Genomic DNA, 27,719 nt, shown 5'->3' with positions numbered 1-27,719 from the left:
ACCTTCTTTCTCCTCACAATCACTTTTCCGAAGGCAAAAATAAATAAAATAAAGTAAAATTCAGGAGAAGTGTGGCGGCAACTGTTCCGCTTGACCAGTTGTGCCAAAAGGCAATAACTTTCCTCAGCTCCGTTCTTCGACCTCGCCAAAAAAAAAAAAAAAAAACCGCCTCCATAACAAACCTCCTCAGTCAGCAAGCCCGCCAAAATGCTCCGTCTCCCTTGTTGCTACGCGGGAAGGTCCTTCTGATTGGTGGAGGCCCGCCAGCCAATCGGGAGGAGTGCGTGCAGCCGGCCGGCAAGAGAGTCAATCAGAATGAGGAAGCTCTAACCGTGGCGATAGTCACGTGCCTTAAAGCGGTCAGGGTTGAAAAGTACACCTATACTATAGGAAGGCTGGGAGGAGTTGCCCGAACCTTATCACGCCGCTATCATTGCCCGCGAGAAATATGGCCGCGCTTCGCCTCAACGGCAACGAAGATGGCGGGCAAAGAAGGGGACGAATTGCCCGCGACAAACATGGCCGCCCGTTAACCTCAGCCTAACTTTTTCCAAGGTGGGGGGGAAGGGCGTTCGATTTTCCGAGTCATATTTTATTTTTGTCTTTCCGCTCATCAACTCAACGCATCCTTAAGGAGAAACTCGCGAGAAAATGGCCGTGATATCGCCTACACACACACACACACACACACACACACACACACACACACGTGCCCGTAACCAAAATGGCCGCGGCAGCCTCGGGAAGAGCCTCGCGTCCCTTTCCGGTCACGTGACGAGGCCGCCGGTCTTCCGCGGCGGCCGAGCCAGAGAGACCATGGCGGCTTTCGGGGCGCTGCGGCGAGCGTGGATGGCGGCGGGGGGGCTCCACGCACAGGTGGGTATGACGTCCTGTGACGTCACGCGCCCCCTGGCGTTGACGGGACATGTAGTCCGCCGGGCCCGCCTCAGGCCTGCGCTGCTCGTCCTTGCAAGGCGAAGCGCCCGGTTGACCCAGGACGGAGTTGATCGTCTGTCTCCTCGGGTGTCGGGCGGGGAGTCCCAAGGACGAGAGCCTCCTCCTCCTCCTTTCAGGGCCTGGACTTAGGCCCAAACCGGGCCTGGGGTTGTCATCTTAGCCTGTTTCCCCTCAGTTTGAGCAGGGGGCTGGACTAAAAGACCTCCAAGGTCCCTTCCAGTTCTATTCTGATGAGGAGGATTGTGGGGTCCTTGGTGCCCCCTGAGCTGGGTTGTTTCCTTGCAGACGTTTCGTGACCAGACTATGTAACATCATCAGTGTTAGAAGGGAGTGGGGTTTGCAGAGAAGAGGAAGGAGGAGGATTGTGGGATCTTTGGGGGGAGTTCTCTGAGTTTGGCTGCTTTCCTTGCAGACGTTTCGTGACCAGACTAGGGAACATCATCAGTGCTGGAAGGGAGTGGGGTTTGCAGAGAAGAGGAGGAGAGGAAGGGAGGGAGGAGGAGAAGAGAGCCAGGAGGACTGTAGGTTCCTTGGTACTCTCTTGAGATTGGTGGTTTCCTTGCAGACGTTTCATGACCCAACTAGGTAACATCATCAGTGTTAGAAGGGAATAGGGTTTGTGAAGTGGAGGAGAAGAGGAAAAGGAAAAAGAAAAGAGGAGGAAAAGAAGGACTGTGGTTGCTTGCAGACGTTTCATGACCAGGCTAGATGACATCATCCGTGTTGGAAGAGAGCGGGGTTTGTGAAGTTGAGGAGAAGCAGAAGAGAATAGAAGGGAAAGGGAAAAGGAGGACTACGGTTTCTTGCAGACGTTTCATGGCCAGACTACGTGACATCATCAGTGTTAGAAGTGTGTGGAGTTTGCAGAGAAGAGGAAGGAGGACGGTGGGGTCCTTGGGGGTTTTCTGACCTGGGTTGTTTGCTTGCAGTCGTTTTCCAAATGGTATAGGATCTCCTGCTTGAGTAGGGGGGGCTGGACTAGAAGACCTCCAAGGTCCGTTCCGTTCATTCATTCTAAACCTTCCAGATCCCCTTCAGCTCTATTCTAATGATTCTGACTAGGGAACATCAACAGTGTTAGAAGGGAGGGAGTTGAGGAGGAGGAGGACGTTTCATGACCAGACTAGATAATATCATCAGTGCTAGAAGGGAATATGTGTTTGCAGAGAGGAGGAGGATTGCAGGCTCCTTGGTGCTCTCTGACCTGGGTTGTTTCTTTTATGTGTGTGTGTTTGTGTGTATATATCTGTGTGTGTGTGTGTGTGTGTGTTGTGTTTGTGCTGATAAATAAAGGGAGACTAGTATAGATCTATTTCAAGCTATTTAGCTCTCATCAGCTAGCCATACCCTTACTGGGAATCGAACCAGGGCTAGCTGATGGCTAGCTGATGAGAGCTAAATAGCTTGAAATAGATCTATACTAGTCTCCCTTTATTTATTTATCAGCACAAACGCAACACAAATATAAAAAGGCAACATTAAAAATAAAAATATGGTTTTCTGCCTGGATGGTCCTCTGTGATGAGCCGAATGACAGAAAGGGGGAGTAGTGAGCTCCCTCCCATATTTGGGCAAACCAGGGGTTGTAACACAAATACATACATATATGTATGTATGTATGTATGTATGTACGTACGTATGTATATATATTTGTTGTATTTGTGCTGATAAATAAATAAAGGGAGACTAGTATAGATCTATTTTAACCTATTTAGGTCTCATCACTAGCCATATCCTTAGTGGGAATCGAACCAGGGCTGTATTGCATATTTGGGCATACCAGGGGTTGTAACACACATACATACATACATACATACATACATACATACATACATACATATAGTTTTTTATTGTGTTGTATTATTAAATGTTTACATCAATTCATCATACCATCAACTCCCAAAAACGATTATTGGCTCTTCTGCTTTCCATACACCATATTTGTCACTTTCTTCTCCCTCTCTCCCTCTGTCATCCTTCTCTTCTCTACTTCCCCTTCCTCTCCTCCTCTCTCCCCTTTCCACTCCTTCTTTCTCTCCTCCTCTTCCCGCCCTCTCTCCTATCCCTCTCTTCTTTCCTTACCTCTCTCCTCTGTTTCACACTCTCCATCTCATTTACTTGGTGTATTTCAGCTTCTGAGCGAGCTCCATTTTAGGTTGTTGGTATTTATCACTCCTTTTCAGTATACATATTTCATTTTAACATCTATCTTTCTCCTCCTTTTTTTAAAAGAGAGAACAAGAAAGTATACGTATATAGTCATTATGCTTTTTTTTAAAAAAAACCTGCCTAATTTTGGCAGAGATGTAGACCTGGTTACAATTCCCAGCTATTCTCATCATGATGTTTATATAATTATACATCCTTATATGCCCCCACTTTGTAATTCTGTCTTTAAATCTCAGTAGTTTCCCATTGTAAGTATATTTCCTGTTCCCTCTCCATTTTTCCATATCTTCCTTTAGATTACCCTTAATTGTCCATAAATGGCAATCCTTACTGTTCAATCTTCATTACAATTCCCTTAATCTACTATATAGAATAACAAGCTGTACTCCTTGGGAGCTCAATGAGCTGAGTTGTTTCTTTGCAGATGTTTTTCAAATGGTGTATAGGACCTCCTGTTCAAGATCCCTTCCATTCATTCATTCATTCATTCATTCATTCTAAACCTTAAAGGTCCCCTCCAGCTCTATACTGATTCTGACTAGGTAACATCAACAGTGTTAGAAGGGAGGGAATTGAGAAGCAGGACATTTCATGACAAGACTAGGGAACAATATCAATGCTAGAAGTGTGTGGAGTTTGCAGAGAAGAGGAGGACTGTAGGGTCCTTGCTGCTCCCGGAGCTGCGTTGTTTCCTTGCAGACGTTTCATGACCATGTTAGGGAACATCATCAGTGCTGGAAAGAAGTGGAGTTTGCTGAGAAGAGCATCGTAAGGTCGTTGAGGCTCTCTGCCAGTTATCAGCTGCCTTCGGAGTCAGACGTCAGTGAGGCAGAAGAACAGCTGGAGCCTGTTCCCAGGGTCCGCATGCGGAGAGTTGCCAGACGAAGGGAACAGCTAAAGAATAGTGCTCGACTTGGGAGTAAGGCCACATTTGGACAATGAATGGTCCCTCCCAGAGGAAATAAAAGAGGAGCGCCAGGGGAGTGGAGTTTGCAGGAGGCCATTAGTTCACTTCATTGGTTCAGGACTCTCTGAGACTCCTTGTCGAGTTTTGAAGATCTCGGCTTGCTAGCTTCTCCAAGCCAGATAAGGTCTGTGGCTGGAAATCCTCCCTTGAAAGACTTTGCTGGATGTGAATGAGCAGAATTCACAGCCAATGAATAAAAGGGGTTTTTGTCAGGACTTTGTGCTCTTAGGAAGCCTCAGTCAGAACACTAAGGAGGGGTGGAAATCAATGCCTTTCTCTTTCCTTTCCTCTCTTTCTACCTTTTTCTTCCCACCTCTCCCCCAGTTTTCTATTACACTTTAAAATTTCTTTTTTTTTTAATTAAAGAGTTTTAATAAATTTTACAAATATATCCCCTTCCCCTCCCCGCCCTCCACCCCGATCCCACCCACCCCCTCCAACCCTCCCTCCCCCCAACCTCCCAGAGCAAAATACAAGGTATAAACATTTAACAATGCTACGCTAACATAAGCTAACAGCGAGGGTCCCTCTGAGTCAGCTCAGGAGGATTTGGAGGACCCTGGACAGGGTTCCGACTCTGAGCAGGGCGCAGAGAGGCTGGTTGGCCACCAGGAGGCGCCTGAGGTATGGAGCAGTGGTGAAAGCCAAAGGAAGGGGGCTCCTGATGTCATGCCTTGGAGCAGTGGGGAGGAGTCACGGGACAGTGAGTCAGACATCAGTGAGCTATTAGATGCTCGTTACTGGCGTGCTACCCGGCGTAAGGAGCAATTGAGCAATTACAGGAGGTAATTGCTCTCAGCTGCTGATCATTAGACTCCTCTCCAGGCTATAAAGGGACTGCTTGTGGACACACCCTTTGCAGGAATCAACTGATCATTGGAGTTGGAGAAGCTCTCAGATCTGTGTCGTACTTTGGCAGGCTGGATTGCTGCCAATCTGTTCCCTGGACCTTGGTAGGCAGGAGTGCTGCTAAGGTGGTTATCTGGAGCTTGGTAGCTGGATTGCTGCCAAGGGGTGTCGCTGTAGCTGGATTGCTGCCCAGAGTGCTATCTGGATCTTGGCAGGCTGGATTGCTGCCAAGGTGGAACTTGTATGAAAATAGACATCTTGAAGAGTCTTTGTGTCGGAGTGACTTGGTGACGAGGGGGGGGGGGTCAGAACAGATAACCATCCTTGTTCTTTCACTCATAAGCTAATTGGTATTTCTTCGTCCGATATTTATTTTGGATATATTCAATCCATCTTCTCCATTCCAACTTGTATTTCTCACCTGTCCTTGAGATATGCTGAAATTTTGGCCATCTCTTCTAAGTTTACTACTTTTAACGTCCATTCTTGAATAGTAGGCAACTCTTCCTTCTTCCAGTACTGCGCCACCAGCAATCTTGCTGCCGTTGTTAAATTCAGAATCAAATTAGTCTCCATAACTGTACAGTCTGTAATTATCCCTAACAAGAACAGCTGGGGAGCGAACTTTATCCTCTTTTTTAAGAATATTTTGAATAATACACCATATTTTTATCCAAAATGCTTTGACTGTTTTGCAAGTCCACCATTTATGGTAATACGTAGCGTCGGCACAGTCACCTCTCCAACATTTAGGTTGCAAATTCGGATACATACAAGCTAAGTTTTTAGGATCTAAAGGTATTACACTTTAAAATTTCTTGCGGTGTTTTGATAAACTAATAAAATGCATTATGACCCCCCAAAAAGGAAGCAAGGAAGTTCATAAAACGGGGAGAAAACTCGCTTCAACCACCGTCTCCCTTAGCGACGTAAATTTGGGGCTCGGTTGTGGTTGTAAGCCGAGTCCCTCCTGCTACAAGTCCTGAAGGTCTTTTGACTATTTCTTTCCAGGTTCACAGGATGTCCACTCCTTCGGGATGGTGCCAAGCCAAAGCCCGCTTAGCTACTCCACAACATTCTCGGAACGGTTACGTTGCGCTTTTCAGACCCACAGTCCGCCATCAGAGCACAGCAGCGGCCGCAGGGACGCAGGTAACACACCTGTAAAGCTTGGAAGCAATGAGAGATCAAAGAGACTTGTGCATTTGGCATCCCACAACCATCGACCCTCTTTCCCCCAAAATAAGATCTCCCCAGGTAATAAGCCCAATCGGGCTTTTGAGCCCATGCGCTAAAATAAGCTCTCCCCCCCCCCCAAAAAATTGCAACAGAGCAGCAGCCATGAGGTGACCACGCTCCCCGCCTCCTGCACCTCAAAAATAATAAGACCTCCCCAAAAATAAGCCCAAGTGATTATTTCAGGGGGGGGAGGTCAAAAGAAAATAAGACCCTGTCTTATTTTCGGGGGGAAACACGGTATATCCGGGGTGTCGAACTCAATTTGATTGAGGGCCCCATCAGGGCTGTGGTTGAGCTGGGGGGGGGGTGGCCAGTTTGACGCCACTCCCCAAACTGCTGGCATGTTTCCTCTTTGCATTGGGTAGATAGACAGACAGACACAGAGACAGACTGATAGGTAGATGATAAGTAGATAGATGATTGAGAGAGAGTGAGAGAGCGCTTTCCAGGACGGCCTCGTGGGCTGGATCCGACCACATCGGAGGCCAGATCCATCTCGCGGGGCCTTGAGTTTGATACCCCTGATCTATATCCAAGGGTTGGCAGCTCTGGGTTGCCTGGAGAGGTTCGGGCGAACCTCTAGCGAAGAGTCTGCGCGGTTGGGCGAAGCCCCAAATCCCACTCCTGCCTTACCCCGCCCACCCCACGCCTTCTAGGAGTCTCCATGCCGCCTGTTTTGGATGCCAGTTAAGTGCAGGTCCCACACAGAGACTTGGGGAGGGCGAAAAACGGGCCTCCCAGAGGTTCCAAGATGCCAGAAATAACCCCTGTTTCCGGCCTCCACAGCCAGGGGACGCCGTTTTCACCCTTCCGGAGGCCTGAAGAAAATCTCCAGAGCCTGAAGAGGGCGAAAAAATGGACCTCCCGGAAGTTCCGTAACACCCCGTAACACCTGTTTCTGGCCTCCAGAGACAGTGGAGGCCTATTTTCACCCTCTTGGAGGCCTGAGGAAAACCTCCAGAGCCCGAGGAGGATGAAAAATGGGCCTCCCAGAAGTTCTGTAATGCCCGTTTCCGGCCTCCAGAGACAGAGGAGGCCTATTTTCACCCTCCCGGAGGCCTGAGGAAAACCTCACGAGCCCGAGGAGGATGAAAAATGGGCCTCCCAGAAGTTCTGTAACGTCCTTTTCCGGCCTCCAGAGACAGGGGAGGCCTATTTTCATCCTCCCGGAGGCCTGAGGAAAACCTCCAGAGCCCAAGGAGGACAAAAAATGGGCTTCCCGGAAGTTCCATAAGGCCCGTTTCCAGCCTCCAGAGACAGGGGAGGCCTATTTTCACCCTCCCGGAGGCCTGAGGAAAACCTCCAAAGCCCGAGGAGGATGAAAAATGGGCTTCCCAGAAGTTCCATAACGCCCATTTCCGGCCTCCAGAGACAGGGGAGGTCTATTTTCACTCTCCCGGAGGCCTGAGGAAAACCTCCAAAGCCTGAGGAGGATGAAAAATGGGCCTCCTGGAAGTTCCGTTAACACCTGTTTCCGGCCTCCAGAGACAGGGGAGGCCTATTTTCACCCTCCCGGAGGCCTGAGAAAAACCTCCAGAGCCTGAGGAGAGTGAAAAATGGGCCTCCCAGAAGTTCTGTAATGCCCGTTTCCGGCCTCCAGAGACAGAGGAGGCCTATTTTCACCCTCCCGGAGGCCTGAGGAAAACCTCACGAGCCCGAGGAGGATGAAAAATGGGCCTCCCAGAAGTTCTGTAACGCCCTTTTCCGGCCTCCAGAGACAGGGGAGGCCTATTTTCATCCTCCCGGAGGCCTGAGGAAAACCTCCAGAGCCCAAGGAGGACAAAAAATGGGCTTCCCGGAAGTTCCATAAGGCCCGTTTCCAGCCTCCAGAGACAGGGGAGGCCTATTTTCACCCTCCCGGAGGCCTGAGGAAAACCTCCAAAGCCCGAGGAGGATGAAAAATGGGCTTCCCAGAAGTTCCATAACGCCCATTTCCGGCCTCCAGAGACAGGGGAGGTCTATTTTCACTCTCCCGGAGGCCTGAGGAAAACCTCCAAAGCCTGAGGAGGATGAAAAATGGGCCTCCTGGAAGTTCCGTTAACACCTGTTTCCGGCCTCCAGAGACAGGGGAGGCCTATTTTCACCCTCCCGGAGGCCTGAGAAAAACCTCCAGAGCCTGAGGAGAGTGAAAAAAATGGGCCTCCTGGAAGTTCCGTTAACACCTGTTTCCGGCCTCCAGAGACAGAGGAGGCCTATTTTCACCCTCCCGGAGGCCTGATGAAAACCTCCGGAGTCAAGGGGGAGAAGTGGAAAGGCCCCGCCTCTGCCATGGTGCGGGAGGCCGACTAGGCCACGCCCACCATGCCGACGCCCACCCAGCAACCGGGCCAAGAACCTGTGGCTAAAAATTTTTGAAGCCCACCCCTGTTCTATATCCTGTCTTTCAGGTTGCTCAAGCCGCAGCAACTGCGCCGGTAGAGACAACCCTCCCCTTAGAGGAAATTAGCCAAATGGTGGAAGAATCGACTTTGGCTGAATTGGGTCTGGGAAGCTTCACTCCGGTGGGTCTGATCATGAAGATCTTGGAGGCTTTGCACTTGGACGTGGGGCTGCCTTGGTGGGGAGCCATTGTAGGAGGTAAAGAGGACCGCCGGGGTCGTTAAGCAGATCGGGACACAAAAGACGCTTTTCGCTTGATAGACAAAGATAAATCAAAGATTTGTTCACTGGAGAATGGCAGTAGTACTTAGACTTATATACGGGTTTACAGGGCTCTACAGCCCTTTCTGAGTCGTTTACAACGTCAGTCACTTGCCCCCAACAATCGGGTCCTCCTGTCAGGGTTCCAAAGAGCATCCAAAATAAAATCAAGAGTCCGAGGCAAAGTATTGCTCAAATTTCCAATTTATGAAGAGAGCCATGTTGGCACATCTGGGAAAACCCAAATTTGAAAGCTTCCCGGTTTTCCCTACCCAGTTGAAAGTTCAAGATCTTGCCCCCACACCCACAAGTCCATCCCATGGTCCAATCTCCCACTGCCATGCTGGCAGCTTCCACCCATCCAGTTCCAGTCAGGTGCAGAGGTGCAGAGACAAAGGATGACCTTGGCTTTCTAGAAGGAATTTTGTCTTGGCTACATAGCATCTAACTCCGTACAATCCTTCCTCCCATTTTCCCACCATAGAAAAAGGCATAGTAGAAGAATAGAAAGTGTAGAAGGACAAAGATCCGAGAGTAATGTGGCTGCAGGCCTGACACCTCGTTTTACCGACCTTGGAAGGTGGAATCAACCTTGAGCTGGTTAGGATCGAACTGCTGGCAGTAGGCAAAGTTAGCCTGCAATAGCAATAGCTCTTAGACTTATATACCGCTTTACAGTGCTTTACAGCCCTCTCTAAGAGGTTTACAGAGTCAGCCTGTTGCCCCCAACAATCCAGGTCCTCGTTTTACCGACTTCGGAAGGACAGAAGGCTGAGTCAACCTTGAGCCAGGGAGAATCGAACTGCTGGCAGTCAGCAGAGTTAGCCTGCAATACTTCAGGTATTTATAAATCTCCCAAGTAACCTCAATGACTCTGTTAAAAAGGATGCAAACGACCAGCTGCCTGCAAGGAATTTAAAACCTTCCACTCCCCACCATCCGCTCAGAGCTGAAGAAGCTTTTTGGATGAGAAGCAAAACGTGTTCCAACGAAAAACCAGAAAGTCTCGTCGCCTCTGGAAAAATAAAAATAAATAAATAATAAAAATAAAAATGCACCTCTGGGACAACCACGACTTGGATGAGTTGAGAATCTCCATAGACACTTGTCCAAAAGTTCGTATAAAAGGGTGGTTTTGTCAGCAGTCTCAGAGGTCTCCGAGTTGGAGACAAATTTGATTGCGACTGATTTAATTGTGTTCACTGCCATGGAGGGGTGGAGGGGTTGGTTTGTTTCATTTTTAAATGGGATTTTACTATATGGTGGATTTTTATTTATTTATTTGGATTTTGTAAAACCTCTCGGTGTGCGTTGAGCAGCTGTATACATTTGTTTGATAAATAATAAGTAAGTAAGTAAGTAAATCTTTATATAAAAGCCAAGTATCATTCTCTCATCACGAAATCTCCAGAACTGTAAAGCTTACAAACTTGAAATTTCGCACGTCTCAGCTTCTAGGTGCTCGCTAAGAAAGGATTTGTCTTGTATTGTTTGTACAGTATTATATTAACACGATCTAATGCAAAGGAGTTGGACATTCTACTCCCCCTCCCCACCGTAAAAGAACTCTTCCAACTGCCAGTTGCCTTATATTTACATGCTCGGATGCTACCCCTTCTCTAACCAGGAGTGGGCATGGCCAGTGCGTGACTCATCCAGCCTGCGGGCTGGAAGTTTAGACATACTACTCCCCCTCCCCATCAGAAAAGAACTCTGTTCCAACTGCCAGTTGCCTTATAATATTAACACGCTCTGATGCTAAGGAGTTAGACATTCTACTCCCCCTCCTCACCAGAAAAGAACTTTGTCCCAACTGCCAGTTGCCTTATAATATTAACACGCTCTGATGCCAAGGAGTTGCATGTTCTACATTAATTTTCAAGCTTTAAGCCCGATCGTAACTACTCAAAGCTTGATTTTCAAGCTTTAAGCGTCCATTTATCAAGCCCAATCACATCGTTTTGTAGCGAAGCACGGGTATCCAGCTACTAGTAAACGAATAAATAATCAAGGAAGCACTAACCAGGGAATTTTTGATCCGCTCGGTCAGGAATTGCATGCTCGGGAAATTTCAGCTTGCTGGTTCTCCTGGGAGTAACTCCCCTGGAGTAACTCCTCGTCTCTCCGTCTCATTTTTTTTTTCTTTAGGAACAGTCCTAGCCCGCTCCTTGGTCTTCCCCATCATTGTAAAATGCCAGCGACACGCCCTGATCCTCAACAACCACTATCCCCAAATGAGCGAGATGAATTCCAGAATCAGCGACGCCAGGAAGTCGGGGAATCAGAAAGAATGTAAGTTTAGAGGGTGATTACACACCTTTCTGTCCTTCGGCTCATTACAGAGGACCATCCAGGCAGAAAACCATATTTTTATTTTTAATGTTGCCTTTTTATATTTGTGTTGTATTTGTGCTGATAAACAAATAAAGGGAGACTAGTATAGATCTATTTCAAGCTATTTAGCTCTCATCACACACACACACACACACACACACACACACACACCAAGGATGCAAGAGATGTCTAGATGGAATGGTGCGTGAGTAAATTTTGGCGGGCCACAGAAAAATTATTTGCATCTTTTTTTTAACATTGCACTAAATTTGGGGTCTTTTTGTGCGGGGCAGAGGGGGGGGCAGAAATTCCGACTTGGGGTCTGCTTCGGCGTCTTGATGGTGGGCTTTGGGCGAAGGCTAGAGGGAAACATCGCTGGTGGCGAAGAGCCGGAGGGCCTCGTTCCAGTGGGACTGCACCATGGCCTGGAACTGGCCGACCATCTCAGCCCGTTGAGCCTCCAGCTGCCAGCACCTGGCCTTGCACTCCTGCAGGTCTTCCCTCTGCTTGGAAATCCTATGCTCCTAGTCCTCAGTGGGGAGTTTCTGCTGAGCCTCCTCGGTCAGATCCAATTTGAACTGAGCTGTTTTGCCTACTCTTTCTCGTGACGGCTGCTTAGCTCCAGCAACTCCTTCCTTTTGGGGCCTTAAGGAGCCCGGGTAGGCAGGCGAGGAGTGGCTGGGAGGGGAGGGGCGAGTAGAAGCCAGCAAGGTGCCCCTCGATGTGAGTGACATCGAGTTGTCCACGCCCACCCAGTCACATGACCGGCTGGCCACCCCCCCCATCCAGCTGTTCATTAGACAGATCCTGTTAGCGGTCCGTGGGATTTAAAATTATGAATTTAGTGGTCCCTGAGGTCGGAAAAGTTGGGGATCCCTGGAATGGAAGGATTTGATGAAACTGGGGAGACCAAAAAGGGTTGGGGGAGGAGGGGGCTGCCAGAGAGGAGCCAAGACTTTGAAGAGGCAGGATATTTTGCAGAAATGCTTAGCAGAAGAGAATCAGGGAGATTTGAAGGAGATGGGCAGTTAAGAAGGGTGGAAAAGGGAGGGAGGAGGAGTGGAATGAAGAAAAGGGATGGAGGGAGAATGGAAGGAAAGAAGGAAGAAAGGAAGAATGGGATGAAGGAAGGAGAAGGAGGGAGAAAAAGAAAGAAGAAGGAAGGAGGGGAATGGGATGAAGAAAGGCAGGAAAGGAAAGGAAAAAGAAAAAGAAAGGAAGAGGGAGGGGCAGAATGGGATGAAGGAAATGAGGGAAGGAAGAGAAAAGGAAGGAAGGGAAGGAGGGGGAGAATGGGATGATGAAAGGAAGGAGGGAAGGAAGGAAAAAAGAAGGAAGAAATGAAGGAAGAGGGAGGGAGGGAAGGGAAGAATGGGATGAAGAAAGGAAGGAGGCGAGAAAGAAAAGAAAAAGGAAGAGCAGAGGAGGAAAGAAGAAAGAAAGAAAGAAAGAAAGAAAGAAAGAAAGAAAGAAAGAAAGAAAGAGGTAAAATTAGGGATGTTTACTCAATTTTGCTGAAACTATTTCTCCTTTCATCTCCCAGTTATGAAGGCTTACACAGAATTGAACCAGTATCAGAAAGACCATAATCTTAATCCTAAAGTAGGATTCCTCGCACCCTTGGTCCAGGTTAGTTTCCACAAAGTACTCACCTCACCCTTAACCTGTTTGCAATTTGTATGATTAGCTACACAGCTTGACCTCTTCTTCCCTCCTCGGTCTCAGGCGCCCATTTTCATCTCCTTCTTCTTCGCCCTGCGCAAAATGGCGGAGTGTCCCGTGCCCAGCATGCAGACGGGGGGGCTGTTGTGGTTCACGGATCTCACCGTCTCGGATCCTTACTACGCACTACCCCTGATAACAACCGCCACTATGTGGGCTGTTCTGGAGGTAAGACTCGGTTATGGTGCTGGGCCAGAAACCAGGATGCTGGGAATTCTAGTTCCACCGTAAGCTTGAAAGCTGGCTGGGTGACTTTGGGCCAATTGCCAGGCAACAAAGAGTTCTAGTCCAGCCTTAAGAATGAAAACTGACTGGGTGCCTTTGGGCCAATTTCTAGGTGACTGGGAATTCTAGTCCAGCCTTAAGCAGGAAAAACTGACTGGGTGACTTTGGGCCAATCGCCAGGCAACAGGGAGTTCTAGTCCCACATTAGGCAGGAAAAATGACTGAGTGACTTTGGGCCAATTGCCAGGTGAGTAGGAATTCTAGACCAGCCTTAAGCAGGAAAACTGACTGGGTGCCTTTGGGCCAATCGCCAGGTGACTAGGAATTCTAGTCCAGCCTTAAGCAGGAAAACTGACTGGGTGACTTTGGGCCAATCGCCAGGCAACAAAGAGTTCTAGTCCAGCCTTAAGAATGAAAATTGACTGGGTACCAGTGGGCCAATTGCCAGGTGAGTAGGAATTCTAGTCCAGCCTTAAGTAGGAAAACTGACTGGGTACCTTTGGGCCAATCGCCAGGCAACAGGGAGTTCTAGTCCCACCTTAGGCAGGAAAAATGACTGGGTGACTTTCGGCCAGTCGCCAGGTGACTAGGAATTCTAGTCCAGCCTTAAGCAGGAAAACTGACTGGGTGCCTTTGGGCCAATTGCCAGGTGACTAGGAATTCTAGTCCAGCCTTAAGCAGGAAGACTGACTTGGTGACTTTGGGTCAATCACCAGGGAACAGGGAATTCTAGTCTCACCTTAGACAGGAAAAATAACTGGGTGACTTTGTGCCAATTGCCAGGCAACAAAGAGTTCTAGTCCAGCCTTAAGAATGAAAATTGACTGGGTACCAGTGGGCCAATTGCCAGGTGAGTAGGAATTCTAGACCAGCCTTAAGCAGGAAAACTGACTGGGTGCCTTTGGGCCAATCGCCAGGTGACTAGGAATTCTAGTCCAGCCTTAAGCAGGAAAACTGACTGGGTGACTTTGGGCCAATTGCCAGGCAACAGGGAGTTCTAGTCTCACCCTAGACAGAAAAAATGACTGGGTGAACTTTGGGCCAATTGCCAGGTGACTAGGAATTCTAGTCCAGCTTTAAGCAGGAAAACTATCATCATGTTCACTCCCTCGTTTAGAAAAATAATAGAGGTGGAATAAAATCTTTTTTTAAAAAAAGTGAGTGGGAGTTCAAGGCAGTCCTTAATTTTCGCTACCCCTTAAAACTTGCCACAACTCCCTTCTCTCCGATGCCTGGATCCGAGATCGAAATCGGCAGGTGTTCTGAACTAGGCTTCCCCAAAAAGCACGAAGCAGATTCCTGGTCCCGACAAAAACCCTTTTATTAAACGAATGTGAATTCCTTTCATTCACCTTCAGCAAAGACCTGGCAAACAGTCTTTCAAAGGTGAATTTATGACCACCGACCTTATCTAGCTTGGAAAGCTGCCATGTCAATATTTTCCAAACGCCGTGCAGGGCGAGGAAAGATTTGGCCCAGAGTCTTGGAGATTCACGGACAGATCTTCACACTCCTGAAACGACCGAACGAGCGAATTGTTTCCTGCTCATTCACCTCCAGCAAAGTCTTTCAAGGGAGGATTTACAGTCACAGACCTTATCTACCTTGGAAAGCTGCCATGTCAATATTTTCCAAACGCCGTGCAGGGCGAGGAAAGATTTGGCCCAGAGTCTTGGAGATTCACGGACAGATCTTCACACTCCTGAAACGACCGAACGAGCGAATTGTTTCCTGCTCATTCACCTCCAGCAAAGTCTTTCAAGGGAGGATTTACAGTCACAGACCTTATCTACCTTGGAAAGCTGCCATGTCAATATTTTCCAAACGCCATGCAGGGCGAGGAAAGACTTGGCCCAGAGTCTCGGAGATTCACGGACAGATCTTCACACTCCTGAAACGACCGAACGAGCGAATTGTTTCCTGCCCACTCACTACCTGCAAAGTCTTTCAAGGGAGGATTTACAGTCACAGACCTTATCTGGCTTGGAGAGCTGCCAGGCCGAGATCTGCAAAACTTGGCCAGGAGTCTCCGAGAATCACAAACCAATGAAGGGAACGAATGGCCTCCTGCAAACTCCACTCCCCTTTTGCTCCTCTTTTATTTCCTCTGGGAGGGGCCAATCACCGTCCACTTGTGGCTTGTGGTTTCTGAGCTGTTCTTTTCTTTTGGCAGCTCTGCGCGCGTGCGCACACCGGGAACAGGCTCCAGCTGTTCCTCTGCCTCACTGCTGTCCAACTCCGAAGGCAGCTGATAACTGTCAGACGGCCTTGGCCCCGTCTCTGCCTCTGACGCAGAGCCCTCGTCCGAGCTTTCCCCAGGACTGGCCCATGTTCCTCCCCAACCTCCTCAGTGTCCAACTCTGGCTGGCCACAACAGCAGGAAGCTACTCAAACATCAAACTCTTTTTTCCTGTAACAGCTCATCCAAATTTCAGAATGATTCCCCTTAAGGGATAATTTAGGGTGCGGTGGGGAGTGGGGGGCGATGTAAAAAGGGGAATTTGTAGACCGGCCTTCTCCAAGCTTAACAATTTAAAAACCTGTGGACTTCAACTCCCAGAATTCCTCAGCCAGCACACGTGCATGTGCTGGCTGGGGAATTCTGGGAGTTGAACTCCACAAATCTTAAAGTCACCCAGCTTGGGGGAATTCCTGTCGTTTTTTTTTTAATATAAATCAACTGCTATATTACTGCCCAGGTGAATGATGGCATCTCTCTCTCTTTTGCAGTTTGGGGCAGAAACGGGCGTCTCGAACCCGAGTTACCACGTGATGAAAACAGCTTTCCGGGTGATGCCTCTCCTGCTGTTGCCAATCACGATCAACTTCCCAACGGTGAGAAAGAAAGAAAGGAAACTTCTCCCTTCATCGATCCCTGGCACAAAAGGCTCGCTCGCCGGGTCTAACCTGAGAAAGCATAAATCCCAATCTTAGTCCCTAAAACCCTTTTTTATTTAGATGGCTGTAAATGATGGTCATTCGCAGCCCGTAATGATTCGCAAACAGCCCGTGAATTTAATTAATTTTATTTTATTTAATTTATAGACCGCCCCCTCTCCCCAAAGGGACTCGGGGCGGTGTACAGACCACAATAAAACAATATACAAACTTAAATAATTATAAATACCCATTAAAACAAATTAGATGATAGGCTGTACATTATAGTTAAAAATTAAAACAACCTATAAAATCTATCCCTAAACATTTAAAATCTAAAATACAGGCTAGAGGGACACAAAAGCTACAGTTAGGCCAGGCCAGCTAAATTAAACAGGTGGGTCTTTAGTTTGTTACGGAAGGAGCGGAGATCGGTAGTAGTTCTAATGTCGGGGGGGGAGGTCATTCCAGAGGGATGGGCCCATCACAGAGAAGGCCCTACTCCTGGGCGTCGCCCGCTGGCACTGCCTAGTGGACGGCACCCGGAGGAGTCCCTCCCTGTGAGAGCGAATCGGCCGCAGGGATGTATGGGGCAGGATGCGATCCCGCAGGCAGCTACGTCCTGAGCCATGGAGCGCTTTAAACACTCCCTTGAAACGCTGCCCGAGACCTCATTGCCAAATGCAAAGCAAGGCCAAAATTAGCACGGAGTCCAACAGAACTTTTCAAGGCCTGAACCGACCAGAATGAACAAATTGCTCCCTGCCAAAGCTCACGGCCCACTTGCTCCTCTTTTATGTCTTACGGGAGGGGCCAATCGTCCCCAAGCCTTACTCCCAAGTCGACCCTTTTTGTCTTCATTGTTCTTGCCTTCTGGCAGCTCTGCGCACGGCCACACTGGGAACAGGCTCCCGCTGTGTTTCTGCCTCGCTGATGTCAGACTCCGGAGGCAGCACATCTACTTCAAGAATCAAGATCATGTGGAGTGTTAATACCACTTTATAATGCCTTGGTAAGGCCACACTTGGAATACTGCATTCAGTTCTGGTCGCCACGATGTAGAAAAGATGTGGAGACTCTAGAAAGAGTGCAGAGAAGAGCAACAAAGAGGATTAGGGGACTGGAGGCTAAAACATAGGAAGAACAGTTGCAGGAACTGGGTAGGTCTAGTTTAATGAAAAGAAGGACTAGGGGAGACATGATAGCAGTCTTCCAATATCTCAGAGGTTGCCACAAAGAAGAGGGAGTCAAACTATTCTCCAAGGCACCTGAAGGTAGAACAAGAAGCAATGGGTGGAAACTAATCAAGGAGAGAAGCAACTTAGAACTGAGGAGAAACTTCCTGACAGTTAGAACAATGAATCAGTCGAACAGAAGTTGCCTCCAGAAGTTGTGAATGCCCGAACACTGGAAGTCTTTAAGAAGATGTTGGATAGCTATTTGTCTGAAACGGTATAGGGTTTCCTGCCTAGGCAGGGGGTTGGACTAGAAGACCTCCAAGGTCCCTTCCAACTCTGCTATTGTATTGTATTGTAATTTAATGAAAAGAAGGACTAGTGGGAGACATGATAGCAGTCTTCCAATATCTCAGGGGTTGCCACAAAGAAGAGGGAGTCAAACTATTCTCCAAGGCACCTGAGGGTAGAACAAGAAGCAATGGGTGGAAACTAATCAAGGAGAGAAGCAACTTGGAACTGAGGAGAAATTTCCTGACAGTGAGAACAATCAATCAGTGGAACAGAAGTTGCCTCCAGAAGTTGTGAATGCCCCAACACTGGAAGTCTTTAAGAAGATGTTGGATAGCCATCTGTCTGAAACGGTATAGGGTTTCCTGCCTAGGCAGGGGGTTGGACTAGAAGACCTCCAAGGTCCCTTCCAACTCTGCTATTGTATTGTATTGTACTTATCAGATGGCCTTTGCCCCCTCTCTGCCTCCGACAAAGAGCCCTTATCAGAGCCTTCCCCAGACTCCAGGACTGGCTCATCTTCCCCCCCCCCCCCCCTCAACCTCCTCACTCTCCGAATCTGCTGCCAGCTCTGCTGGAGGGCCACAACACCTCCACGAGCCGCTCAACCTTGGCACAATTTGAAACCTGGGTATTTCCCGGACATCTTTTTATTCGGGGTGGTTTTTTTTTAATGGGGAAACGCTTGGCTGGCGCTGTATAAGGCAGGTCGGTGGGTTTTTTTGGCAGACGTTTCACGACCCAACTAGGGAACGTCATCGTTGCTCGAAGGGAGTGGGGTTTGCAGACAGGAGGAGGAAGACTGGGGGGTCCTTGGTGCTCTCTGACCTTGGTTGTTTTCTTGCGGGCATTTCACTACCAAACTAGGCAACACCATCAGTGGGAGGTGGTGTGTGGAGTTAGCGGACACGAGAAGGAGGAGGACCGGGATCCTTGGGGCGCTCTGAATTTGGCTGTTTTCTGGCAGACGTTTCATGACCCAGCTAGGTAACATCATCAGTGCTACGGAACAAACTAAGGGACGTCATCAGGAACATTCGTTTGTGGAGGGGAGGAGGAGAAAGTGGGGAGGAGGAGAAGGACTGGGGACTCTTTCTGAGCGTATTATTTTGTGGACGTTTCATGACCCAACTAGGCAACATCATCAGTCCTAGAAGGGGGAAGGAGGGGGAGGGAAGGAGTGGGACTGTGGGGTCCTTGGTGCTCTCTGAGCTTGGTTGTTTCTTGCGGACGTTTCATGACCCAACTAGATAACACCATCAGTGCTAGGTAACAAACTAAGTGACATCATCAGGAACATTCGTTTGTGGAGGGGAGGAGAAGAAGGCGAGTAGGAGAAGAAGGACTGGGAAGTCCAGGTCAAAGATCCAAAAGAAAAGATGACACAGCTTATTATTATTTTTTTTGGTAGACATTTCACAACCCAACTAGGGAACATCATCAGTGCTAGAAGGGAGTGGGGTTTGCGGAACGGAGAAGAAGGGAAGGAGGAGGACTGTGGGGTCCCTTGATGCTCTCTGAGCGTGCTTGTTTTCTTGTAGACGTTTCATGACCCAACTAGGGAACATCCTCCGTCCTAGAAAAAAAAAGGTGGCATTTGTGATGTAGAAGAGAAGAAAAGGAGAAAGGGGGATGGACGAAGAGAGGAAAAAGGAAGAGGAGGAAGACTGGGGAGTCCTTTGAGCTCGCTTGTTTTCTTGCAGGCCTTTCGTGACCTAGCTAGGTAACCTCATCCGTCGTTTCCTGTCGGACGGTTTGTCTTGAGTTGGTGGTTTCTCGATTGCGATGTTGTGCACTCTGTTGTACGGGGCAAACCGTTGTTGTGCTAGAAAACCCTTCGCTTCCTTTACCCCCTCCTGGCTACTGAATGAGTTCTTCGTTTGCAAAGGTCGTAACTGCGGAAGGGAAAAAATGGTCCTAAGTCACTTTTCCCAGTGCCGCGATCGCTTTGAACGGTCACTAAATGGATGGTTGTAAGTCGAGGATCCCCCAAATGTATTTGACATTATTATTGTTGTTGTTATTGTTATTGTTATTATTGATTATTATTATTATTATTATTATTATTATTATTATTATTATTATTATTATTATTATTATTATTATTATTATTATTATTATTATTATTATTATTATTATTATTATTATTATTATTATACGATTGTATCACAGCGGCCAGTTGTTTCGCCGGATTTGGCATTGATTACTAGTCAGGCCCCACCCAGGGGCCTAGGACGTCGTAACGTATTTTCGTAATATGTGTGCGGATCCAAGCAGTGCGGCCTTTTGCATTTGACTGATGGTGATTTTGTCAAGTTTTAACTGTTTTAAATGTAATTCCAGTGCTTTTGGAATAGCACCCAGTGTGCCGATTACCACTGGAATTACCACTGCTGGTTTGTGCCCTAATCGTTGGATTTCGATTTTTAAGTCCTGGTATTTCGCGACTTTTTCATATTCCTTCTCGGCGACCCTGCTATCACCTGGTATTGCGATGTCTATGATTGTAATCTTATTTTTCTCAATCGGTGTGATGTCTGGTGTGTTATGCGCTAGTATTTTGTCTGTTTGTATACGAAAATCCCACAGGATCTTGACCATCTGATTTTCGGTGACTTTTTCAGGCTTATGTTCCCACCAGTTTGTTGTTGTTTTAATATTATAATTTTTGCACAAATTCCGGTGGATCATTTGTGCTACTGAATTGTGCCGCAATTTATAATCAGTCTGGGCGATTTTTTTACAGCAGCTGAGTATGTGGTCAACAGTTTCATCAGCCTCTTTGCAAAGTCTACATTTGGCATCATCAGAGGATTTTTCGATTTTGGTCTTAATGGCATTTGTGCAGATAGCTTGTTCTTGCACAGCCAGGATTAGTGACTCTGTTTCTTTCTTTAATGTACCTGTTGTTAACCATAACCAAGTTTTTTCACTGTCCACTTTATCTTTTATTTTTTCCAGAAATTGACCATGTAATGCTTTGTTCTGCTAACTCTCCATTCTTAATTTTATCACATCTTTTCTGTATTCTTGTTTTGTCTGTTGGGCCTTCAATAGATTTTTGTTCTTTACTTCGATTAATAGATGTTCTTGACTTTCTTTTAAATAATCAGCAAGTGCATGTTTTTCTTCTTCAACTATTTGCTTCACTTGTAATAATCCTCTGCCACCTGATTTCCGGGGTAGGTATAGTCTATCAATATCACCACGTGGATGTAAACTGTAGTGCATTGTCATTAGTTTCCTGGTATTATTATTATTATTATTATTATTATTATTATTATTATTATTATTATTATTATTATTATTATTATTATTATTATTATTATTATTATTTTGCCTTTCCTGCAGGCCGTCTTCACCTACTGGATGACGTCCAACCTGTTCTCACTGGGACAAGTCTTGTTGTTACGCGTGCCGTCCGTGCGGACTTTTTTCCGCATCCCAAAACAGGAGGTCCCCAAGACTGCGGCGGGACAGACACAGAAAGGGTTAATCGACAGCTGCAAAGAGGGTGAGAGAGAGAGAGAGAGTTAATTTGTTTTTCTTTTCACTATGAGGGGAGTATTTCAGACGGATCATGGAATGGGGAATAGAATAGAATAGGATAGGATAGGATAGGATAGGATAGGATAGGATAGGATAGGATAGGATAGGATAGGATAGAATAATGGGACGGAATAGAACAGAATAGAATAATGGAGTGGGGTGGAATAGGGTTAGAATAGAATAGGAATCTTGAGAGACTTTAACACTAGGCCCTCTCTAGCAAAAGGAAATTCAATGTAAAGTCCTACACTTAGGCAAGAAAACCCAGAAGGAGACATATAGACTGGGTAAAACCAGGTTTAATAGCAGTCACTGCGAGCGGGATCTTGGAGTCTTGGTGGACAACCAGTTAAATATGAGCCAACAGTGTGCGGTGGAGCCAAAAAAACCAACGCAATCCTAAATTGCATTCACAGAGGGATGCAATCAAGATCAAGGAAGGAACTAATTCCACTCTGTAAAGCCTTAGTAAGGCCACACCTAGAGTACTGCATTCAGTTTTGGTCACCACATTATAAAACAAGATGTGGAGACTCTAGAAAGAGTGCAGAGAAGAGCAACCAGGACGATGAGGGGACGGGAGGCTCAAACGTACGAAGAACGGTTGCAGGAACTGGGCCTGGCTAGTCTAGGGAAGAGAAGACACTCTTCATGAGGACAGTCTTCCAATATTTGAGGGGCTGCCCCAGAGAGGAGGAGGGGGTCAAGCTATTCTCCAAAGCACCCGAAGGCCAGACAAGGAATAATAGGAAGGAAACTGACCAAGGAGAGATTCAACCTGGAAATAAGGAGACGTTTTCTGACAGTGAGAAGAATCAACCCATGGAACAGAAGTTGCCTTCGGAAGTTGTGGGGGCTTCATCGCTGGAGGCTTTCAAGAAGAGACTGGGCTGCCCTCGGTCAAAAATGGTGTAGGGTCTTCTGCTTGGGTAGAGTTGGGCTTGGTCTAGATGACCTACGAGGTCCCTTCCAGCTCTGTTAATCTGTTTAGGTGACTATGTCTAACGCTTGATCATCGTCGTCGTCTTTTTTGACCCTACAGTGGAGCTGAACGGAGTGCTTCCTGGCCGGATGCCCTTCCTGTCGCCAATGCGGAGTTATGTTCAGCAGATACGTATCCTCAGCGTGCCCCGAGAGAGAAATATCTGCCTCTACCTAGGATCCAACTCGCAGCCTCCTGATTGGGAGGCGAGAGCTCCACCCCTAGGCCACCGCCCCACCCATGTCTAACCCTTGATAGCGTGGTTTATCCCTGGTTTATTTTGGGGTTTCTCCCAAGCTTCTGGCTAAGCCAGTGGTCCAAGATAACGAGCAGCTGGAAAGGGACGATCCGTCCCTCCAACCCAACGCAGCTTTTCTGTGGTTTCCTTTGCAAGGTCTTTTTTTTCCCCCCCTCCCTGGCAGCAGTTTTGTTTCCCCATTTCTCTTCTTCGGCACATGGCAAATATGGGGAACTGCCTTTCATATGTTAAATCACACTGGGAAACTGTTTTAGTTTCAAAGTCGTGTCCGACCCATCGTGACCCCATGGACCACGTTCCTCCAGGCCTTCCTGTCCTCTACCATCCTCTGGAGTCCATTGAAGCTCACGCCGACTGCTTCGGTGACTCCATCCAGCCAAATCCTTCTCTGTCGTCCCCTTCTTCTTTTTCCCTCCATCGTTCCCAGCTTTCTTCTCCAGGGAGTCCCTCCTTCTCATTAGGTGGCCAAAGGATTTTGAGTTTCCTCTTCAGGATCTGGCCTTCTAAAGAGCAGCCAGGGTTGATCTCCTCTAGGACTGACCGGTTGGATCACCTTGCAGTCCAAGGGACTCGCAGGAGTCTTCTCCAGCACCAGAGTTCAAAGGCCTCCATTCTTTGGCACTCAGCCTTCCTTATGGTCCATTCACAGCCATCCATTGCAACTGGGAAAACCATCGCCTTGACTATACCCACTTTTGTTGGCAGGGTGATGTCTCTGCTTTTTAGGATGCTGTCTAGATTTGACGTAACTTTCCTCCCCACGAGCAAGCCTCTTTTAATTTCTTGGCTGCAGTCCCCATCTGCGGTGACCTTGGAGCCCAGGGAAATAAAATCTGTCACGACCTCCATTTCTTCCCCATTTCGTTGCCAGGAATTGAGAGGGCCAGATGCCATGATCTGAGTTGTCTTCATGTTGAGTTTCAAGACACCTTTTGCATTCTCCTCCTTCACCCGCACCCAGAGGCTCTTTCGTTCCTCTTCACTTACTGCCGTTGGAGGAAACTCGCAATGGCCAAAATAAATACCGTATTTTCCGAGTATAAGACGCACCTTTCCCCCCCCCCCTAAAAGAGTGTGAAAATTTGGGTGCGTCTTATACAATGAATGTAGCCACCCAGCAATTTACCTCCTTGCAACAAACAGGGAAAATGGGGCTTGCGGAGGCTGCAATAGGCTATAAGCAATGATGGCTAACCTTTTTCGGCTCCCGTGCCAAAAGCTGGAGGAGTGCGGGGGGGTCGTGTGCAGGTGTGCCACACCCATAATGCTATGTGCGTGCCCCCCCCCCGTGCACGCATGCGCGCGCGACTAGCAGGGCCCCTCCCCCTCCGTTTTTGGAGCAGTTTTTTCGCCCTCCCCAGGCTCCAGAGGCCTTCTAAGAGCCTGGGGAGGGCAAAAAAAAACCTCCCCACCGACAACCCCCCCTGCCCCCCCACCAGAGGCCCTCCAGAGGCTTCAGGAGCTTCCTTGAAGCCTACGGAGGGCGAAAAACAGAACCCGGAAGTTCAGGAATGGTGACTTCCAGTTTGTCCATAAGGCCGATTTTCGACCTCCGGAGCCTTCAGAAGGCTTCCCTGAAGGCTCCGGAGGGCGGAAAATGGACCTACAAAGGAAACTGGACATCCATTCCCAAACTTCCAGTTTGCCCGTAGCGCCGTTTTTTCTGCACTTCAAGGAAGCCTCCGGAGGGCGACAAAACGGCCACCAAAGAAAGCCGAAGTCATCTGCTGACAGGGCAATGCCTCGCGTGCCCTAACAAACGGCTCCGGGTGCCACCTGTGGTTGCCATCACGGGGCTGTCGCAACCCCTGCAGCCTGAAACAGCTGATGATCGGCAGGATCCAGGCTGAAATTGAAAGTGAAACTTGCTGCTGGAGGCAACAGGAGGCAAATTTTGGGGAGGCAGAAATTGTGCTAATCGGGCTGTTTGCTGTTTGCTGCAAGGAGGTACGTCAATAACCGTCAGCCTCTGCTTCGCTTGCTTGCTATCAGCTGGCATAGAAATGGGGAGGGTGGGGGCATGGTATTGGGAAAGGGAGTTTTATTCTCCCCCATCCTCTGCGCATGCTGATGGTCGATGTTTGGACTTGGTCAAGGCCAGCCGTCTCGCATACCAACCTGATGAGGCCCTTTGAAGATGACACCTTAGGGAGTTGCGGATTGGACACTGGGCTTGGGGTAACTGGAGGGAGGGGGCTGGGCAATCATTTGATACGTACGTGTTCGCGCCTTTTTGGCTCAGATCTTGCTTTCCTTTCTTTCCTGCTTTCAATTCATATCTAGTAAAAGCACTTTATCCCTATTCAAATGGGAGTTGAGGTTTTTCTTCCTTGGATATTGTCTGTTTGTTGCAAGGAGGCAACAAATTGCGGGGAAACAGAAGCCAATTTTCCCCCCCCTTGTTTTCCTCCCCAAAAGCTAGGCGCGTCTTATACTTCGGAGCGTCTTATACACCGAAAAATATGGTAATCCTGTGTAGGCAAAACATACATTCTCACTGCATGATGTACTCCCTCAGCCTTCCTTCTCCTCCGCTCTCTTCCAGGGTGGGAGACCTTCCAGGCCAAAAAACGACTACAAGAACGAGAGGACCGCATTAAAAACCACTTGACGTTAGCAGCATCGGGTAAGTTGCTTGGATGGGTGGTCCTCAGTTTTTCGACCTGTTTGGCAACCGTACGACATTAGGGGGGGGGGAGAGTGACTTGCCAACTGGGGCTCCCACATAGGACCATCGCAGCATCTCTACTGTCTGTCACGGGAGCAAAATTGGGGGGAGGGGCGTTTGGCAACCCTCATGTACAGGTAGTCCTCGACTTAGCGCCGGTTTGTTTAGTGACTGTTGAAAGTTGCAGCGGCACTGAAAAGTGGAGCCTTGGCCGTTGTTCCCAGCGACAGCCGTTGCAGCTTCCCAGTGATGATCGCGTCATCAAAATTCAGATGTTTGTCAACTGGTTCGTGCTTACGACCAACTTACGACCGTGTCCCAGGGTCGTGTGGTCAAGCAAAGTCCGTGGGGAATCCGGATTCACTTAACAACCGGGTGACTAACTTACCAAGTGCGGTGATTCCCTTGAGAACTCTGGCAAGAAAGGTTGTAAAACGGGGCGGGTACCAGATGTCTCACTTTGCGACAGAACTTTTGGCCTTGGTTGTGGTCGTAAGCCGAGGACTTACAACAGTTCATTTGGGGACTGTTCGAACTCCCAACGGCACTGAAAAAATGGACTTGTGACCATTTTCAAACACTTATGACCGTTGCAGCATTCCCCACGGTCACATGATTTACATTCAGATGCTTGGCAGTTGACTCGCATTTATGACGGTTGCCGTGTCTCAGGGTCATGTGATCCCCCTTTTGCGACCTTCCAACAAGCAAAGTCCTTGGGGAAAACCAGATTCACTTAACAAGCGTGGGCAGAACAGTCGTAAAATGGGACAAGGCTCCTTTAACCCATTTTTCATTTAGCGACATAAACTTTGGGGTAATAAGTCGAGGACTACCTGCGTTTAATGCGTTCAAGGTTTGAAGTGGGGGAAGAAAGGGGGATGGCTTGCCTTGGGGAGGAATTTCATGAATGATGGCAAATATACATCATTCTCTTTTAATGATCCCATCATCCCTTGTGGGGTGGAGTCTGAGCAACTGAATGAAGCTGTTTACTGGCTGGATGCCTTTCCCTGTTGCCAATGCAGAGTTATATTCAGCAGATATATTCTCATTGTGGCCGGAGATAGAAATATCTGCCTCTTCCTAGGATCAAACTCACAGCCTCCTGATTGTGAGCCGAGAGCTCTACCGCTAGGCACCGCTCCAAATATATACGTCAAATATACATGCCCTGGGATAACGTTACATAGATCCAATCAGGATTGGTCAATGGGACCAGCGTTTTTGTCCTCTGAGCTTTCAGACTCATCCTGGAGCCCATCTTGATTGGTTTGCCTTTAATTGCCATTGTGATTCTCGATACTAACAATTTTCTATATAAGTAACCAGGTTACCTACCCAACTCACAAACGAAAAGCGCATACACATATCCCAGCATAACGTTGCAGAATCCAATTCGGGTCCGTCACCGGTCCAGAAGTTTTGAACGTTCAATTCACCTACATTCAGTTTTGCAGCTACTAAGATAGTTGGTCGAGCAGGGACAAAAACAGCCAGGGAAAGGACCGAAGCCTGGGAAACGTTTCCCTTATCGGTCAACAGGAGAGTTGATCTCCCTCCACCTTATCAGCAAGTACTTAAGAGCCTTAACAGCCAATGACTTAATAGCTGGCCAGCAAGACCCCCCAATCAACAACTAAAAAGCCACACACATGTAAAAACGATTTATAAAATAGCCCACACACTCCGCTGGAAAGAGGTTCCCTGAGGATGTTGTGGCCCGCCAGTGGCCAGCAGAGCTGGCAGCAGATTCGAACAGTGAGGACGTTGGGGAGGAACCTGGGCCAGTCCTGGAGTCTGGGGAAGGCTCTGATGAGGGCTCTGTGTCGGAGGCAGAGAGGGGGCCAGGGCAGTATGCCAGTTATCAGCTGCCTTCAGAGTCGGACATCAGTGAGGCAGAAGAACAGCTGGAGCCTGTTCCCAGTGTGCACATGCGCAGAGTTGCCCAACGAAGGGAACAGCTAAGGAACAAGGGTCGACTTGGGAGTAAGGCCATAGGTGGACGGTGAATGGCCCCTCCCAAAGGGAATAAAAGAGGAGCGAAAGGGGAGTGGAGTTTGCAGGAGACACTTAGTTCATTCCTGCATTCTTGCCAAGTATTGCGGCATCTGAAAGATGTCGGCCTGGCCTGATAAAGATCGGTAACGGTGAACTATCTTGAAAGACTGTGGGCCGGGACTTTGCTGGGGAGGGATTCACTGTAAATTAAACAAAAGGGGTTTATCGGGACGAGGGCTTCGTGCCCCTTGGGAAGCCTAGGTCAGAACAAAGTATGGGGTCCAGTACGAGTCCGAAAGCTCGGAAGACGAAACTTGTGCTCCCTGTGACCGACCCAGATAAATCCTGCAAATTTTTTATTTTTTGTTCGCAGGGCCGTTGCGTCAGACCTTTGCCGAGAACCCTTTGAAGGAGGTGAAGCTTGAGGATAGCAAGCCGCCACCAAAAGAGCGACCCTGGGAAGATACGTTAATCTGAAGACCACACTACTCCAGTTCCGCTCTAGTTCCTTGTCCCCTCGTTGCGCCGTTCATCCCTAATAAAGATGCTATTTTTTTTTTCGCTTCTGCCTGTTGTTGCAAGCTAAGAATCTAAAGGAATTCTTAGACTTACGGCCCTCCGTTCACTTGACCGTTTGAAATGACTCGGGATTCGAGCTTCCTTTCTCCAACCCAGCGTGACGGTTCCTTTCCCTTGCCTTGCACAAGGAGTCGACTTAACGACAATTCATTTAGTGTCCTTCAAAGCGACGATGGCCCGTTGTTCACACTTAGAACTGTTGCAGTGTGCCCAAGGTTAACGTGATTGATGCTCGG

The 27,719-nt window shown here is 48.2% G+C and overlaps 1 protein-coding gene across 1 annotated transcript; it reads left to right on the top strand.

The window, feature by feature from the left end:
- The first annotated feature begins 719 nt into the window (after positions 1-719).
- LOC309381625 (mitochondrial inner membrane protein OXA1L-like) lies at positions 720-27,465 on the top strand. The gene is made up of 10 exons (XM_081932822.1): positions 720-876; positions 5,954-6,094; positions 8,569-8,758; positions 10,970-11,113; positions 12,699-12,784; positions 12,881-13,045; positions 15,833-15,937; positions 20,797-20,959; positions 24,781-24,861; positions 27,278-27,465. The coding sequence occupies exons 1-10, from the start codon at positions 817-819 to the stop codon at positions 27,379-27,381; spliced, it is 1,239 nt and encodes a 412-aa protein (XP_081788948.1). The 5' UTR covers positions 720-816; the 3' UTR covers positions 27,382-27,465.
- Positions 27,466-27,719: the final 254 nt, after the last annotated feature.

This window comes from Natrix helvetica (genome assembly GCF_964273705.1).
Source record: "Natrix helvetica genome assembly, chromosome: Z".
Classification (NCBI taxonomy): domain Eukaryota; kingdom Metazoa; phylum Chordata; class Lepidosauria; order Squamata; family Natricidae; genus Natrix; species Natrix helvetica.
Note: the sequence above shows the minus strand (reverse complement) of the source record. Positions and strands in the feature narration are given on the sequence as shown.

Excerpts from the sequence above, each read along its gene's own strand:
- LOC309381625 (XM_081932822.1), top strand. The coding sequence starts at position 817 with ATGGCGGCTTTCGGGGCGCTGCGGCGAGCGTGGATGGCGGCGGGGGGG. Across the intron at positions 13,046-15,832 it reads CTATGTGGGCTGTTCTGGAG|TTTGGGGCAGAAACGGGCGT; the intron begins GTAAGACTCGGT and ends TCTCTTTTGCAG. Across the intron at positions 15,938-20,796 it reads TCACGATCAACTTCCCAACG|GCCGTCTTCACCTACTGGAT; the intron begins GTGAGAAAGAAA and ends CCTTTCCTGCAG.